General features: G+C 39.0%; 1 protein-coding gene across 2 annotated transcripts in view; it reads right to left on the bottom strand.

The window, feature by feature from the left end:
- slc12a2 (solute carrier family 12 member 2) overlaps positions 1–14,379 on the bottom strand; it is an 87,128-nt gene that overhangs the window by 55,493 nt on the left and 17,256 nt on the right. For both annotated transcript variants that reach the window (XM_088010687.1, XM_088010688.1), the window contains exons 2-3: positions 9,049–9,168; positions 538–613 (exon numbers count right to left, since the gene is read on the bottom strand). In XM_088010687.1, the coding sequence (XP_087866813.1) occupies positions 538–613; positions 9,049–9,168 (196 nt within the window). The remainder of the gene's footprint in view (positions 1–537; positions 614–9,048; positions 9,169–14,379) is intronic.

Genomic DNA, 14,379 nt, shown 5'->3' with positions numbered 1-14,379 from the left:
TGTCCCAACAGATGCTTTTCATTCAGCAGTGCAGGACTGTCATGCTGTAAACAGGTGACTTCCTGTTTCTGAAAAAGAACAAGTGACATTGCAACAACTTTTTCATCCAGTAAGCCAAGAGCTGTTACATCAGATTGCACACACACACACACACACACGCACACACACTTGCGTGGCTATCTTTGTGGGGATTTTCCATTGACTTCCATTCATTTCTACAGCCTGAACCTTATCTTTATACTAACCCTACCCATTACATACCTAACCTTAACCCTAGCCAAAACTCAATTCACACCTTTGATCTAAATCTAATCCTTGACCCAAAAATAGTGTTTCCCCTTTCCACTACCAGTGGGTCCCCACAACGTAGTATGTGTCAGAAAAATGATCCCCACAAGGTATTACAAACGAACACACACATACACACTAAACATAAGTTCTCCATTTTATGCAACCAAATAAATAAACAAAGCTTACACCAGTGTTTTTTCCTTATTACTGGAACTGTTTGGTACTGAACATGAGTTGGCAGCTTACCAATTCCAGCCTGGCCAACAATCCATGTCATGCGGATAAAGAGCATGACTCCCCAAATGTTCAACATGCAGCGTACCTGCAGAGAAAATCATTTGTTACACTCAAAGACTGGCAAAGTTTTTGGAAGTCAGGGTTTCCCCCAGTGTATCATAGTCCTGGCGGCCGCCATCCTTTACTAGCGCTACCGCCAGGCTAAACCTTTCTTGTGTATGTTTTTAGGAAAATAATAATAAAAAAACACTTTTTTTCTTTTTCTTTTTTAAGCCGGATTGCAAGTGTCTCTGTTGCTCTGAGCGCTTCACTGGCGGAGCAGATTTATTCCTAAAAGATATGTTTATAGAAGATAGGTTTTTAGTTTATGCATTGCAGACCAATCACACCGCTGGCGCCTCTGCGCGTTGCCTCTGCGCGTTGCCTCTGCGCGTTGCCTCTGCGCGTTGCCTCTGCGCGTTGCCTTTACCTCAGCGTGGATCCCGTGCGTCTTTCACTCAAACTGGACACAGGCTGAGCTGTATGGATATTTACATCAACCCCCTGTGAGGAATTACGATTCTTTCTAGAGTTTTTGATCAAGGTAGGACTTTAAACACCACTCTGGTTAGCTCTGGTTGCGCAGCTCTATGTGAGCTGCAGGAATAACTTGTCGTGCTTTCAGAGGTGCATTGACCGAGCGGTGAGAATGATTTATATTTGTGAACAAAGAATTTTGTGCGGCTTTTCCATCTCAACACGCTGCCAGCGCCCGGCTCTGCCTGTGCTGATAAAGTTTATCTATGTGTTCCCGGTTGGCCGGTGTATTAGTTAATGAACTAGCACTAACCTGATCATGCAGGTTCAGCCTGGTGAGGAGCTTTCGCGCTCTCCTGTCTGTAACGCATCACACTGATTTTATATTATTGTAGTATTATTTTTAGTATTATTTTTCCAGTTACACAATGCATCAAACCGTATCAAATGCTTTGTCCACTTAGTTGGAGTTAATGTGCGCGACTGCGCGGAGATCTGAGAACTCGTCCCATAAACTCAACCAACCAGAATAGTTTCTGTGACTCTTATTATAAACTCAACAGACACGAAATGAAAGAGTTACTAAAGCCACATTAGCAGCATTGAGTTAAATCTCCCGTTTGTTGCGCATCTCTGTGTAGTGCAGCAGATTACCTCATCATGCAGGGCCGGTCCAAGGCTGTATGAGGCCTTGAGCAGAATTTGATTTAGGAGCCCCTTTTGTTGCTAAAAACATCAGCACCTCTAACAGATGTGTTGGGAGTAGATTAATTGGCCAACCTTAAAAGCAATCAGTTATAATTACAATTTACTAAGTTGTATTTGTGAAAAACAGAGCTCAAACTTAAAGATTAAACTCACAGCATCACATTGTAGCAGCAGGGCCGAGCGCAAATCGTGACACCGGACCTACTAATGGCACTTCCGGTGGCAGGTGTCATTATGCGCCACAAGTGCCACTGTTTTTGGGTCTAGCTGTCAGTGTTGCCACTGACTTCGGCTGACCTCGGCTGACCTCGGCACTTCGTACTGGCACTTCCTCTGACACCTGCCATTAGTGCCACTGTTTTTGGGGATACCGGTCAGTGTTGTCACTGCCTTCGGCTGACCTCGGCAACTCCTACTGGCACTTCCGCTGACACCTGCCAGTATGCCACTGTTTTCGGGGCTAGCCGTAAGTGTTAGCTTACAGCTAACACTTTTACGTAAGCTAACACTTACGGCTAAGTGTTAGCTTACGTAACACTTCGGAAAATGGACTACATATCCCATGATGCTTTATAACTAGTAGAAGAAGAACTTGAAGACAGATGAAGAAGAAAGAATATAATAAGAGTTGTTTTTCGCAGAAAGACTTACGTTAGCTGAATTCCTACACTTTTTCGTATATCATTATGTATGATTCGTTCATCCTATTTATTCACTAAAGTTCATCTGAATAATCCAGCCGACTCCTTTCGTCTTTGAATTAATCGAATACACAACAGGTATCAGGGATGCCATTGGCTTCGGCACCTTTGCAACAGCTGAGTCTGGCTTCCACTAGAGCTGCCGTTAGGTGTCCAGGATGTTTCAGAGCTGTCACAACTGGTGCCAATGTTTTGGGGGATGGCAATGCCAGTTTTTGGAAAACGTGTTACTTATATTGCCTGTTTATACATTTTTATTTCAATGGTAATTGTATTGGTTAATTATCCGTTTAACACCTTGAATATTTTTGACTTAATTTAACTGAAGGAAGATGGCCAAAGTAATTGAATCTACCACTGTCACTATTACAGTGGAACCTGTTGAACCCCGTTGGGTTGCCAGGCTTTCGCCAAGATGGAAATACGTAGTAGTTGTGTAAAACGTATATTGTAGAAATTAATAAAGTTTGAAAAATAATTTTTAAGCGTAATGATTATAATTTCTCATGGAGGAATAATAAGTTATTTGATCCTGATGTAGTAAATTCACACGTTGACTAAACATGAATTTTATAGAAGACTTCAAATGATTTCAGAGAGGGATTTTATAATACACAAATATTTTAATTCTTGGCTATTGAAAACAAATTATGTTATTGCTGTTTAAAGTATTAACATACAATGGCTAATAAATAAATTTCTATGCATATACTTTGTGACAAACTTTAAAAAATGTTGAAACATATTTGCCAAATAAAATAATATGTAAACACCACAATTTTCTTTGAGAAAAGCATTTGCATCTTAAGTATAACCCAAAGTAATTTTTATTTCCAAAAATATGTAACAATCTTGTTCTTAATGCTGCTTAGGATTCACACATTATCAAAGTTTTTGAGGTGTACGTACTTTGTGTTGTGACTTATCAATATTCAATATTAGTGTAAAAATTTGAAGGTGGTTTAATTTGAAAGTGAAAGTCCTCCTGCTGCCTTGAAAATGCTATTGAAATGCATTTTGTAGCTCAGATTTTAATCATTCTCTCATCTTTGAATAAGAAAACTTTGAAGACAATGAACAGAACCAGAAACAAACATGGAGAAGCAACCTTCATGTATGCCACACAAATCTGTAATGAACTTGACAAATACTGAAAAATAGCAGAGATTAAATTTATTAAATAATAACAAGTAATAACTCTTTAAAACTGGTTAACAGGCATTTTTGGAAAATAACGTGGTTTTTTTTTTTAAATTGCATTATCTTAAAAAAAAAAAAACACTGAAAGTTATAGTGGCTGCCTGGTCTATTATCTAATAGACCAGGCAGCCACTATAACTTATGACATCCTGTGAACTGTCATGGAACCATGCTTAACATAATGTCACTCTGGAATTGTCAATATCTCATGTTGCCACTGTCACCAATATTAAAATAAGTCAATATTAGTGAACTTACCCGGTTTAATAATCAATAGCATTATATTAAGGTCATTGTATGAAAATAATTATAACCTGGAACTGACATGAGCTTGTCAGCACTGACATACCATGGCAACCTAGTGTCAGTTGTAGTGGTAGGTACCTAGTGGTAGCTATCATCAGCTGTCGCAGAAGAGGTCCCATCTGACATGCATTCAGTGCAGGAGTTGTCTTTCAACGCTATGATTGGCTTCATGCAGCCAATCATAGCGTTGGTAGCTCTATGTGTCCTGCCCATACGTGCCGTGCAGGTTAGCTTGCTAACAACAGTGCGGTGGAGTTAAGAAACGCAACACCTTATCATGGCGAAACGAACGGGCAGCGACACATCCGCTCACCAAGACAAAGTAAAAAAGAAATGCGGTTCTTTTAGGATGGAATGGCTGTCTGAGTATGTGCAAATAAAAGAACAAGCGGTGAAACTGGGTGAGATTTTTTCTTTTTCGAGTGAGAAAGGTCTACTCTGCAAGACATGCAGCGAAGCCAAAGTACCAAGTGAGCTTTCAGCGGGAAAAAGTGTGGACTGAATGGAAGTTGGACTACCTCAAGCGTCACAAAGCAGGACTCTTATACTCTCATAACACACATAACATAACATACTACACATCTCATGAACACCAACAAGATTTTTGTCTTTCATTTTAAGTGGGCCAAATCGTTTATATTAAAAGTAAACTAATTAAACAAAAATTGCTGCTGTGATTTGATTCTTTTAATAAGCCATGTAACTTGCTATGATTTTGAACGGCTGTGATGTGTGTGGTTACAGCGTGCACATCTGATGTTGCTCACAGTGGTCCTCAGTGTGCTCAGGGTGCTTATGTGTATGCCCAGACACATGAAAAATTAGAGGGAACATTGGTGACAACCCTGACCGCTAGCCCCAAAAACAGTGGCACTAATGGCAGGTGTCAGCGGAAGTGCCAGTACGAGGTGCCGAGGTCAGCCGAAGTCAGTGACAACACTGGCAGCTAGCCCCGAAAACAGTGGCACTAATGGCAGGTGTCAGCGGAAGTGCCAGTACGAGGTGCCGAGGTCAGCCGAAGTCAGTGACAACACTGGCAGCTAGCCCCGAAAACAGCAGCACTTGTGGCGCATAATGACACCTGCCACCAGAAGTGCCATTAGTAGGTGCGGTGTCACGATTTGCGCCTGCTGTCTCTCGATTGTAGCTAGGGTAACAAAGCAATTCAACTATGAATATTGTTCTTTGAACTTTTACAAAGTAAACTTGCCAGCTCCTTAAAATCTTACATTTAAATGTTAAACAATTTAAAATCTTTTAATTTATGTAATTTGAATCAAATTGAAAATTGATTTGTAAATTGAATCAAATTTAGCAGCATTGATGATCTCAATAAACAAGTGTTACATTCATGTATCAGTGGTCTGTGTTAAAATATTAGCATTTATGGGGCCCTTGAATCCCTGGGGGCCTGATTGAGTTGCTGATAATTTGGATTAAACAAAAGTGCAAATAATTGATATTCATTTTAATTGTCTATTTTATTTGTTGTTTTTAAGACTAATTGTGGATTTAAGTAGTGTTTCACTGGCGATGTTTTCCCATAACGTATAATTACCGAGTGATATTTTTAAATTTCCTGTCACCTTAACATCTTTCAATACAAAAAAATAAAAATAACGGTGGACCGCTGGTGGACCACCTCGTCACCCCCACCACCAGGCTTAGCAGGTTTTCTCGGGGAAACCCTGGAAGTTAACTTCTTTCAGCAACTTCTTGTTGCTCAAAATGCCAGACTTTGAAAGACTTCCACTAGATTTATGCAGTAACATATTGTTGTGTCTACCACTAGGTGGTGTACGAGAATAGTACTGATTGTGGAGGGTAGAAGAAGAGATAAGATAGAGGAAAGGAATACCTGATGTTGTTGTTAATCCTACTGAATGAACTGGCTGAAGGCCTCTTCACTTACACACAGTTTTTAATACGGTTCAAGTTATTTATATTGCACCAATTCACAATAAGTCTTTTAAATTCAATCATACAGAAGTCCCAAATTGTAGCTTGTCAGGAAATAAGCAATTTCCCTTTTGGGATGACGAAAGTGTATTCTATTAAATTCTATTCTATTCTAGTTATCAAACAGTGCATTCAGTTCATTATTAGCATCAGTTTAAAAAAGTATTTTTGTCAAAGGAAACCCAGAAAATTGCATTGAGTCATTCACTCCTACTGGATGAGCACTGGTGACAATCGTTTGCATTGTGTCATTGACTTTACAGCCATCCCTCAGATTGAGCATGCATAGCGACAGTGGAGATAAAATCTTAGCTTCTAGCTCAGCTCACATGGACTTTTACCTGCTTTTGACATAATTTGGGGTTATTGTCCATTTGAAAGACTCGCTGGTGTTTTGAGACTTTCTTATAATATTTTTACTTAATGTTCTTTACTCATGATGTCTATTAAGTCTGTCTCTTCTGCAATAATACAATACCGTGCCATCCCGTATTTCACAGTTTGGACTGTGTTTCCGGTCTTGTAGCCAGTCTTTCAAAGTTTCATAACAATGGCAATTTTGTCCAAACATTTTAATTTTAGTCTCAGACCAAAAAGAAATGGCTCCAAAGATGAGTGAGTCATGGCTTCTTCTCCTCTGAGTGGCCTTCCTGCCCAAGTAGGTAAAAGATATGTCTTCCCAGTTTTAACATCATCTTTGCAGTCACTTGCTCTTTTTTCTATGGCTGATTTACAGATTTAGCACAAAAACATTCATCTCTGGAACACAGAACCCATGTCACTACATAAAAAAAGTATTGGACATATCAATCTAGCACAGTGGTTCTTCACCTGGGTTCGATCGAACCCCAGTGGTTCGATGAGTCGGTCTCAGGGGTTCAGCGGAGCCTCTGCCCCGGAGGTAAAGACACACTTGTGTAAAGTCGTGATGACGCGCCCTGCTTTACCATCACTTGCTGCAGAGGATCACGTTACATTGCTTAGCCAATCAGTGCTGCGGAGGAGCACTGATTGAAGGAGTTCCACTCTCAGCATGGATTTGAACTTGTGTCTTTAATTACTTAAGCAAAGCTCACAGTTTTTACCAAATTCTGTAGCTTTCGGTGTACTTCTAAATCTGTTCCTTAGTCGCATCTTTTCGGGGTTGCTACTGCCTCTAGTGCCGTGGGGGTGGCAACACAACTAATATAATTACATTACTAAATCAGAATACCACAAAATCTTTGTTATTTATTAGTTTTTGATTCTATTAAGAATGTAGAGCTTAATTAAATGATCTAAACAAGACCTTAAAGTGGTTCCAGTTTCTCTCGATGGCCAACCTGTTGAAACTGTGGCAAATTATAAATACCTTGGGTCGTTCCTGAACAGTCAGCTTAACTTTGCTGAAAGCACTGACTATGTTTTGAAGAACTGTTCTCAGAGACTCTACCTTTTAAGAAGACTTAGCGATCCATGTTTTGAATTTGGGGAAAAAAATAATATTTTATCACTACAGAAGGGTTGAGTGAATGCGCATATTAAACTGGTCGGTTCGGTACCTGAAAAAAGGTTAAGAACCACTGATCTAGCACCTTCACATACAGAGAAATGAAAAACATCTGTTTCTATTACTTGGCTAATTTTTTAAAATGTTTAATAATGTCACAGAAGGAAGCAATGTGTTTTAGGGATTGCCTCAAAGTAAATCTATAGCACTGCTTCTATTTAACACAAATATTGTGAATTCACCTATGAGGAGCCATGAAAGTTACAGTGGAATATCATCTCTGGTGTCCGGATACTGAAGCTGTCAGCATATCAGAACTAGGGGTGCACCGATTTATTGGCCAGCTGATTTCCTTAATTTTGGGAGATGTAAAAACTGGTAACACTTTATTTGACAGGGTTTGCATAAGACTGACATGACACTGTCATAAACATGACATAGCGCCTGTCATGGAGTCTTTATGAACGCCTATGACAGTTGTCATGAAGTGTCATTCGGTAAATAATGACACTTTTAATGCAAAGTTGCTTTAAAAGTTGCCTTGAAAGTCCATTAAAAGTCCCAACTTTGCATTAATTTGTAAATAATGACATTTTAATGGAAAGTTGGCACTTTTAATGGACTTTCAAGGCAACTTTTAAAGCAACTTTGCATTAAAAGTGTCATTATTTACCGAATGACGTCATGGCAACATTCATAAAGACTCCTTCATGTTCATGACAGGTGTTATTTCATGTTTGACCTCGTCATGTCAGTCTTATGCACACCCCGTCAAATAAAGTGTTACCTAAAAACGTTTAGTCAGTTTTTACATGTGAAGCCGATCTTATCTGCTGATCTTATCTACTTCGGCAAAGATTTAAAAATCAATCACTGTCCTCTACTCTCAAATGAGAAATGCTTGACTGATAGGCCGGGTTATGTGTTTACAGTTAACAATAGTCACCCCACTATTGCCAATTCAGCAACTTTCTTGCTATATTGAGCAACAAAACAAATCTGACCCAAAAAAATTGGTATCGGCTAAAACTGGAAAAGCAGGTTAGGCCTTTAATAAGATTGGTAATCGGCAATTAGCCAGAAAACTGCAATCAGTGCACCCCTAGTCATAACAAATAACAGGATAAATTATCTGAAATTTTAACAGTTTTTGTAACCATCTACGTATAACCTTTTTCTGGGTTGGGAGCTATAGAGAAAAGAAAAACAACAGAGTCTCAAATGCTTCCTGGAAGAGACATCATAGAAAACTAACTTGAAGCCACCTCATAATACTACTTTCTGAGGAAGAACAATCTGGTTCTAGTTTAATTAAACCAGCATCAGCCCTGGTCTACCAATGAATTGACTACGGTTGCAGAAACATTTTTATGTTTCTGCAACCGTTTCTGCAAGAAACATAAAATGTTTCTTGCAGAAACATTTTATGTTTCTGCAACCGTATTATTATAACATATTATTATAACATCATTACAATTTGATTAATCACAACAGAAAAACTAGGCAACTAAATACGCTTATGTTATTTATCCAGTGATCTTTTCTACGAGATAAGATCAGCAGATCAATTATAAACAAAAAAAATCTGGTTTGATACAAGAGATACAAGAGAATCAAACCAGAATTTTTAAAGTGACTTACCAGAACCCCCTTAATCCAGCCAAACTTGACCACTCCTTTGGGCTCTGCTGCCTCTTTAGCAGCAGCCTCTTCAGCCGGCGACAGCTCATCACCATTAGGAAAGCCATCCTCAAACGGCTCCTGAGAACAACAAATATTGTCACATTACTCAACAAAATAAAATAATTGTACAGAGTTTCTTGTACAGGGTTTCCCTAAGCCCAGTAGGAGGTGCGGCAGGAAAGTTCCCCATTGAAAGGTTCACTCTACTGTCGCTGATCGATATATTCGTCCAGTTGTCCAACCTTATTACGTACATTAGATGGCTTTGGTTCCAGGAGCATTTCAAGCTCACAAAGTGACATCAATGAGTTTGCCAGTACCAAAGCCCCAACGAGCATGACAGATTTAAGCTGAAGTTGGAACAGTCCATTGTTTTGTTACCGAAGCTAAAAGCAAAAAGGTTCTGTCAGAAGAAAATGTGTCTTGGGAGGGTGGAGAAGAGGGGAGCATTTATCAATGTGTAAGTACAATAATTAGTTAAGTTAGTGAAGCTCCTACTCCATCTTCTCCGCTTAAGAGGACTATATTATGAGTTTTAGAAGGCTGTCTGATAAAAATATCCAGAAAATGGGGAAATGTGTAAATATTTACTTACACATCATCCATCTGATGGATGATGAGATTTAGACGTAGAGATACAAATGACAATATCTGCAATGTTATTGGTGGCAAACTACATTTTTTCACCAATATGTATTTAAATATGTATTCCCAAGTCGGGAAGTAGTTGTTAAACAACAAAATAAAGGTTAGGACTAACTTGGCAGTATTTGAATGGAGTGGACATAAATATTAGACATTATGTGCATCAGTTACCACACAATGACTAAAGATCACGTTCATAATTTGCTTTCTTAGCAAAAAATTTGCTTCAGAGTGGTGTTTCAACAACAGAGTATTTGGCATGGATGACCTTGGCTTTTTCAACATTCTTACATTTTGCCATTTCATCAAGCAGCTGCTATTGATTAGCACTAATGTGTTCATGCCCTCCAGCTTTTTGTGTGCTGCAAATAACAATCCTGCTAACATAGAGTAATACTATGGTATTCTTAAAAAAAAATACAATAAAAGTAAAACTCAAGTAATCCAATAAATAGTTATTTTGTTTGACAATGGATTACCACCATGAAATACAGCATAAGAAGGTCTAAATGGAGAGACTGTGCTGACACTTAACTCTGCAGCAGAGAATTGCTGCCAAGGGGAGGAGTTTTAGGGAGTATGCTCATTCTCCTCCCCTCATAAAACCTTTGGGGGTAAATTAAAGTAACAGTAATACTAGAGAATCCTCCATTTGTAATTGAATCAGCTAGGATGATAATGTAAAGAGCCTCTCACAGACTTCACATGGATGGCTAAAGTCAAAATTAAGTACTTAGCACACACACCGTTTCATACACTGCATACCTCAAAGGTGCAAAGGTGTACCGCAATTAGGTAAAATTTCCTGTTGCTATAATTCAGCTTTTATATATGAAGCTAAAGGAAAAAGAAAAGAAAATTGTGTGTGTGCAAGAGCTTAGAATAGCAACAGACAGAATGTGGAATAGAAAATGATCCCTCTATCTGCTGAAAAACTCAAATTTGTCCAAATTCTCAGAGTAATTGATGTACTGCAATTTAATTATATTTTAGAAGACCCCTCCCCTCCCCAATATAAGATTAAAAATGAACTTTCTAAGATCTTTAAGGATGGGCCAGATGCTGCCCATAGCAATACAAAATTTCTGGTTTTAACTAATTATTCAGCACTAAGTAGTTGTGCATAATAGTACTGGGGCAGTATGGTTCATTCTTCATTTTTAAAGTTTAAAGTCTGGTTTGCTTCAGTCAAGACAAACAAAAAAAGTGGCAAGTACAGAAATGATTGGATATTTGGTTTGATTTTTTTAAATTGACAGACAGACATCTAATGTCAAAAGAGTTAAGGCTAATGTTCTTAGGAGTGTATGTGTGCGTGTGTGCGCGCACGCAGGTGTGTGTGCGTGAGTGAGCATGGTAGTGTGTTCTGTGGGTTGCTGCACTGCCCTGTGACTGACTTGCCTGTCACCCATTGACAGTTGAAGATTTGCACACGTTTCGAGACAGTGGCACTCATGCACCAAAATCTTTCCACTACCTTCCCAAAACTTAAAAAATTAATTGCAACACGGGGTTCAAGAGGGCAACCAAATAGGTGGTAAATGCAACTTAATTTCTCAATAATGCATCTACAAAAAGTCTGACATTCACAGAAAATACACCAACAAAAGACTCCAAGAAACAGACCATCACAGGACTAAACGCCTACAGGTTAATTGCCCTGATGTCTGTGGTCATGAAAACATTTGATTGCCAAGTGCTGAAACATTTGAAAGACATCACAGGCACCCTAGAATTTAGTTTTCTGGTCAACAGGTCGCCAGAGGATGCAGTAAACTTGGGTCTACGCTTCATCCACTTAGACCCAAAGTCGGTCCTCGAGGAAAACATGCATCCTGAATGTTTTAGTTCCAGTCAGAGCCACCTGCAGCAAAACTTGCTATAGTCTGTGTGAATGACAGGTGGAGGCAGAGCCTAACCTATCATCATGGAAAAATAATATACAAGAACATTTATTGCTATTTTTACCCTGTGGTTTGTACTATAAAGTATTTTTCATTGCGCTTAACCAATTTTGATTATTTTTTCTTCACAATTGCTGAAGTTTCGCAATTTCCTATTAAAATGCTCGGAAGCGCAGCTGGTGAGGCAGCAGGGAGCTCAGCCTCACCTTGGATTGTGCAACCTCTTGCTAACTGTGCTGGCTGCCATTCAATGGGAGCGTGTTCCTCCTATCTGCACGTCACCAATAAAATGGTTAAAAAACATTGAATATATGAATTGATTTTCCATAATTTAGCTCATTTATATAATGTACAGTGTTTTTTGTCATCAATTGTGTGTGTGTAACGTGTTTCGTGTGCTGATCAAAAACGGCTGAGAACAGATTCGACGTGAGGTAGGCAGTCATCTTGCCTCATGGCAGGGGGTGCTATAGCAAATACCAAAAACGGCAGTTGCAATACCAAAAAGTCTGTGTGTAGCTTGGCCAATACAGAGGACGAGAAAGAAGTGGTGTTTAGTTGTATTTCAACGGTTTTTCCTTTTACTGTAGAGCATAGCACTAAATTAATAATACCTACATTTCCAAGTTTCTTTGAGTTAATGGAATCATTCTACCGCGTCAGCACAGTTATGGATGGTATGTAAAAGAATAGTCTTTTTGCCCTCCAGCATTGTCCGTATCCTTGAAATTTCCATATGTAAACGACAACATGCAGGGGGTCTATATTTGTAAATCTGATTATGATTAAGTCAGTGCCTCACCAGCTATGAACCTCACTGCACATCACTGCTTTGAATCAGTCACAAAATAGGGACATATCCAAATTGCAACAAACAATTATCTGACGATCATCAGGATTGACGTTCCATCCATTTATGACTTATACAGGTCTAGGACCAGCAAAATGACCCAACACATCCAGGTCATAGGGTAGAGTTTTACCCTCAAGTTGGTGCTACAGAGCATGAAGAACAAAAACTCCAACATAAGAATAGTTTCTATCTGGTGAACACAGTGAATATCTAACGTCTATTGCAGTCAGCTACACAGCTGAAAACAAATAAGCACATTTGCACTAGCACAGTAGGACTTTCACTCTTATGTGTATGTACATGCATGTATACATTTATGTTAGCATATGAACGCAAACACATATCTGTATGTGCAACAAACTGCTGCACAACAATTTAAATACTGTTCATCATCCCCCCCATCCTAACCAACTGAAAGCTTGTTATGTATTCATAAGAGATAAAATTATTTATGTTTTAGTTAATATTTTAACTTATACAATGATTTTATATGATTAGATTGTATGGACTTAAGGATGTCAACTTCACAATTCATTTATTTGGCAATCTTACTATCAGATTATATAGCAAATTATTTCAGCTGCAGTTATGGTAAGAGAAATTGCAGGCTCTGTAGCTTTACCATGGGGAACAGTCAGTCTTCTACACTATTTGGCATGGATGAAAAATATTAGCAATGTGAACTAGTGGTCTAGTGGAAAATAAATTACTTTCACAAGTCATGTTGGAAATCGTCCAAAAGACAGTAAGTCTGCTCAGGCACCAGGGACAAAGCAGGAAATTAAAGAGAATTGCTTGTGGTTTACAGCTAATAAACAATGAAACACTCTGCCATTTCATTTTAATCATCTGCAATCTCATTTATTTGTAATCCCAAAGTAATTGAAACCATGTTGTAAAAGAACTCTATAAAAGCTCCAGCTAATGAGTGACACAAGTTACAAAACTAAAGGAGCAGGAAAACAGCCTTTAAGCCAACTTGGGACATGTTTACAGAGAACAAGAGTGAGAACAGTGTGTTGAAGCTTAAGAGTTCTAGTACTAAAGCTAAGCAGCCACAGAGCAGCAAGGTACAGAGAGGCCGAGGCATTTACATTACGGCAATCTACGGCGTTTACTGCGGTTGTTAAAAAATACTAATACATGAAAGATGAATACCTAGAAATCCCATATCTATGGAGAACTCCACAAACCTATGTTCCTTTAAGTGGCTTCAGACAGTTAATCATTTGCAGATTAATTCAAACACATACTTGTCTGCTAATCTGTGCTGCTAGTCTAACCACGTTGTGTAACGGGTATTGGATATACAGATGAAATTCTTGCTAAACATATTTCATAATCGTCCTGTGATGGGTGGTTTTTGGCGCCCCCTACTGGTTGCTTATAAATAAGAGGGGAAACCGGAAATTCCACACGCTGTTCAGCGCTCTGCTGTGGTAAGCCATCAAATCTGGTTCTCTTCTGAGTAGTGCTGATGGTTATGTTCAAAGGCTACCTTGGAATTTTGTTAAAGTACACAGAGTGACTAGTGGACAATTGGGGAAGTTCACTGCGCTATTAGTGTGTTGTTGACCATTCATTTCAGTTCCAGTAAATGGCATAAAATACAACCAACTGGCCTCCGCGTGTGCATGACGGGACGGGTATGCAGCTGTCACACTAGGAGTGCACGGTATACCGTAGAAATGATAGAAATTTGGCCTACAATCTACCGGCCAACCAAGGTAATGCATGTTGAGGTAATCAGTTGGTGTCAAAACAGAGCAAGCGGGAAGCAGCATGGTGGGGAGCGCTAGAAGAGCTCATTAAAAAGGCAGGTGCAAAGAACATCAATTATCCGGACCTGGTTCAGGTTTAACCTCACGTAGTCTTACTGTGACAGGT

This window comes from Poecilia mexicana, unplaced genomic scaffold, assembly GCF_051168715.1.
Source record: "Poecilia mexicana isolate PSO_F unplaced genomic scaffold, ASM5116871v1 scaffold_12, whole genome shotgun sequence".
Lineage (NCBI taxonomy): Eukaryota > Metazoa > Chordata > Actinopteri > Cyprinodontiformes > Poeciliidae > Poecilia > Poecilia mexicana.
The sequence above is the reverse complement of the archived record's forward strand: the minus strand, read 5'-3'. Positions and strand labels throughout refer to the sequence as shown.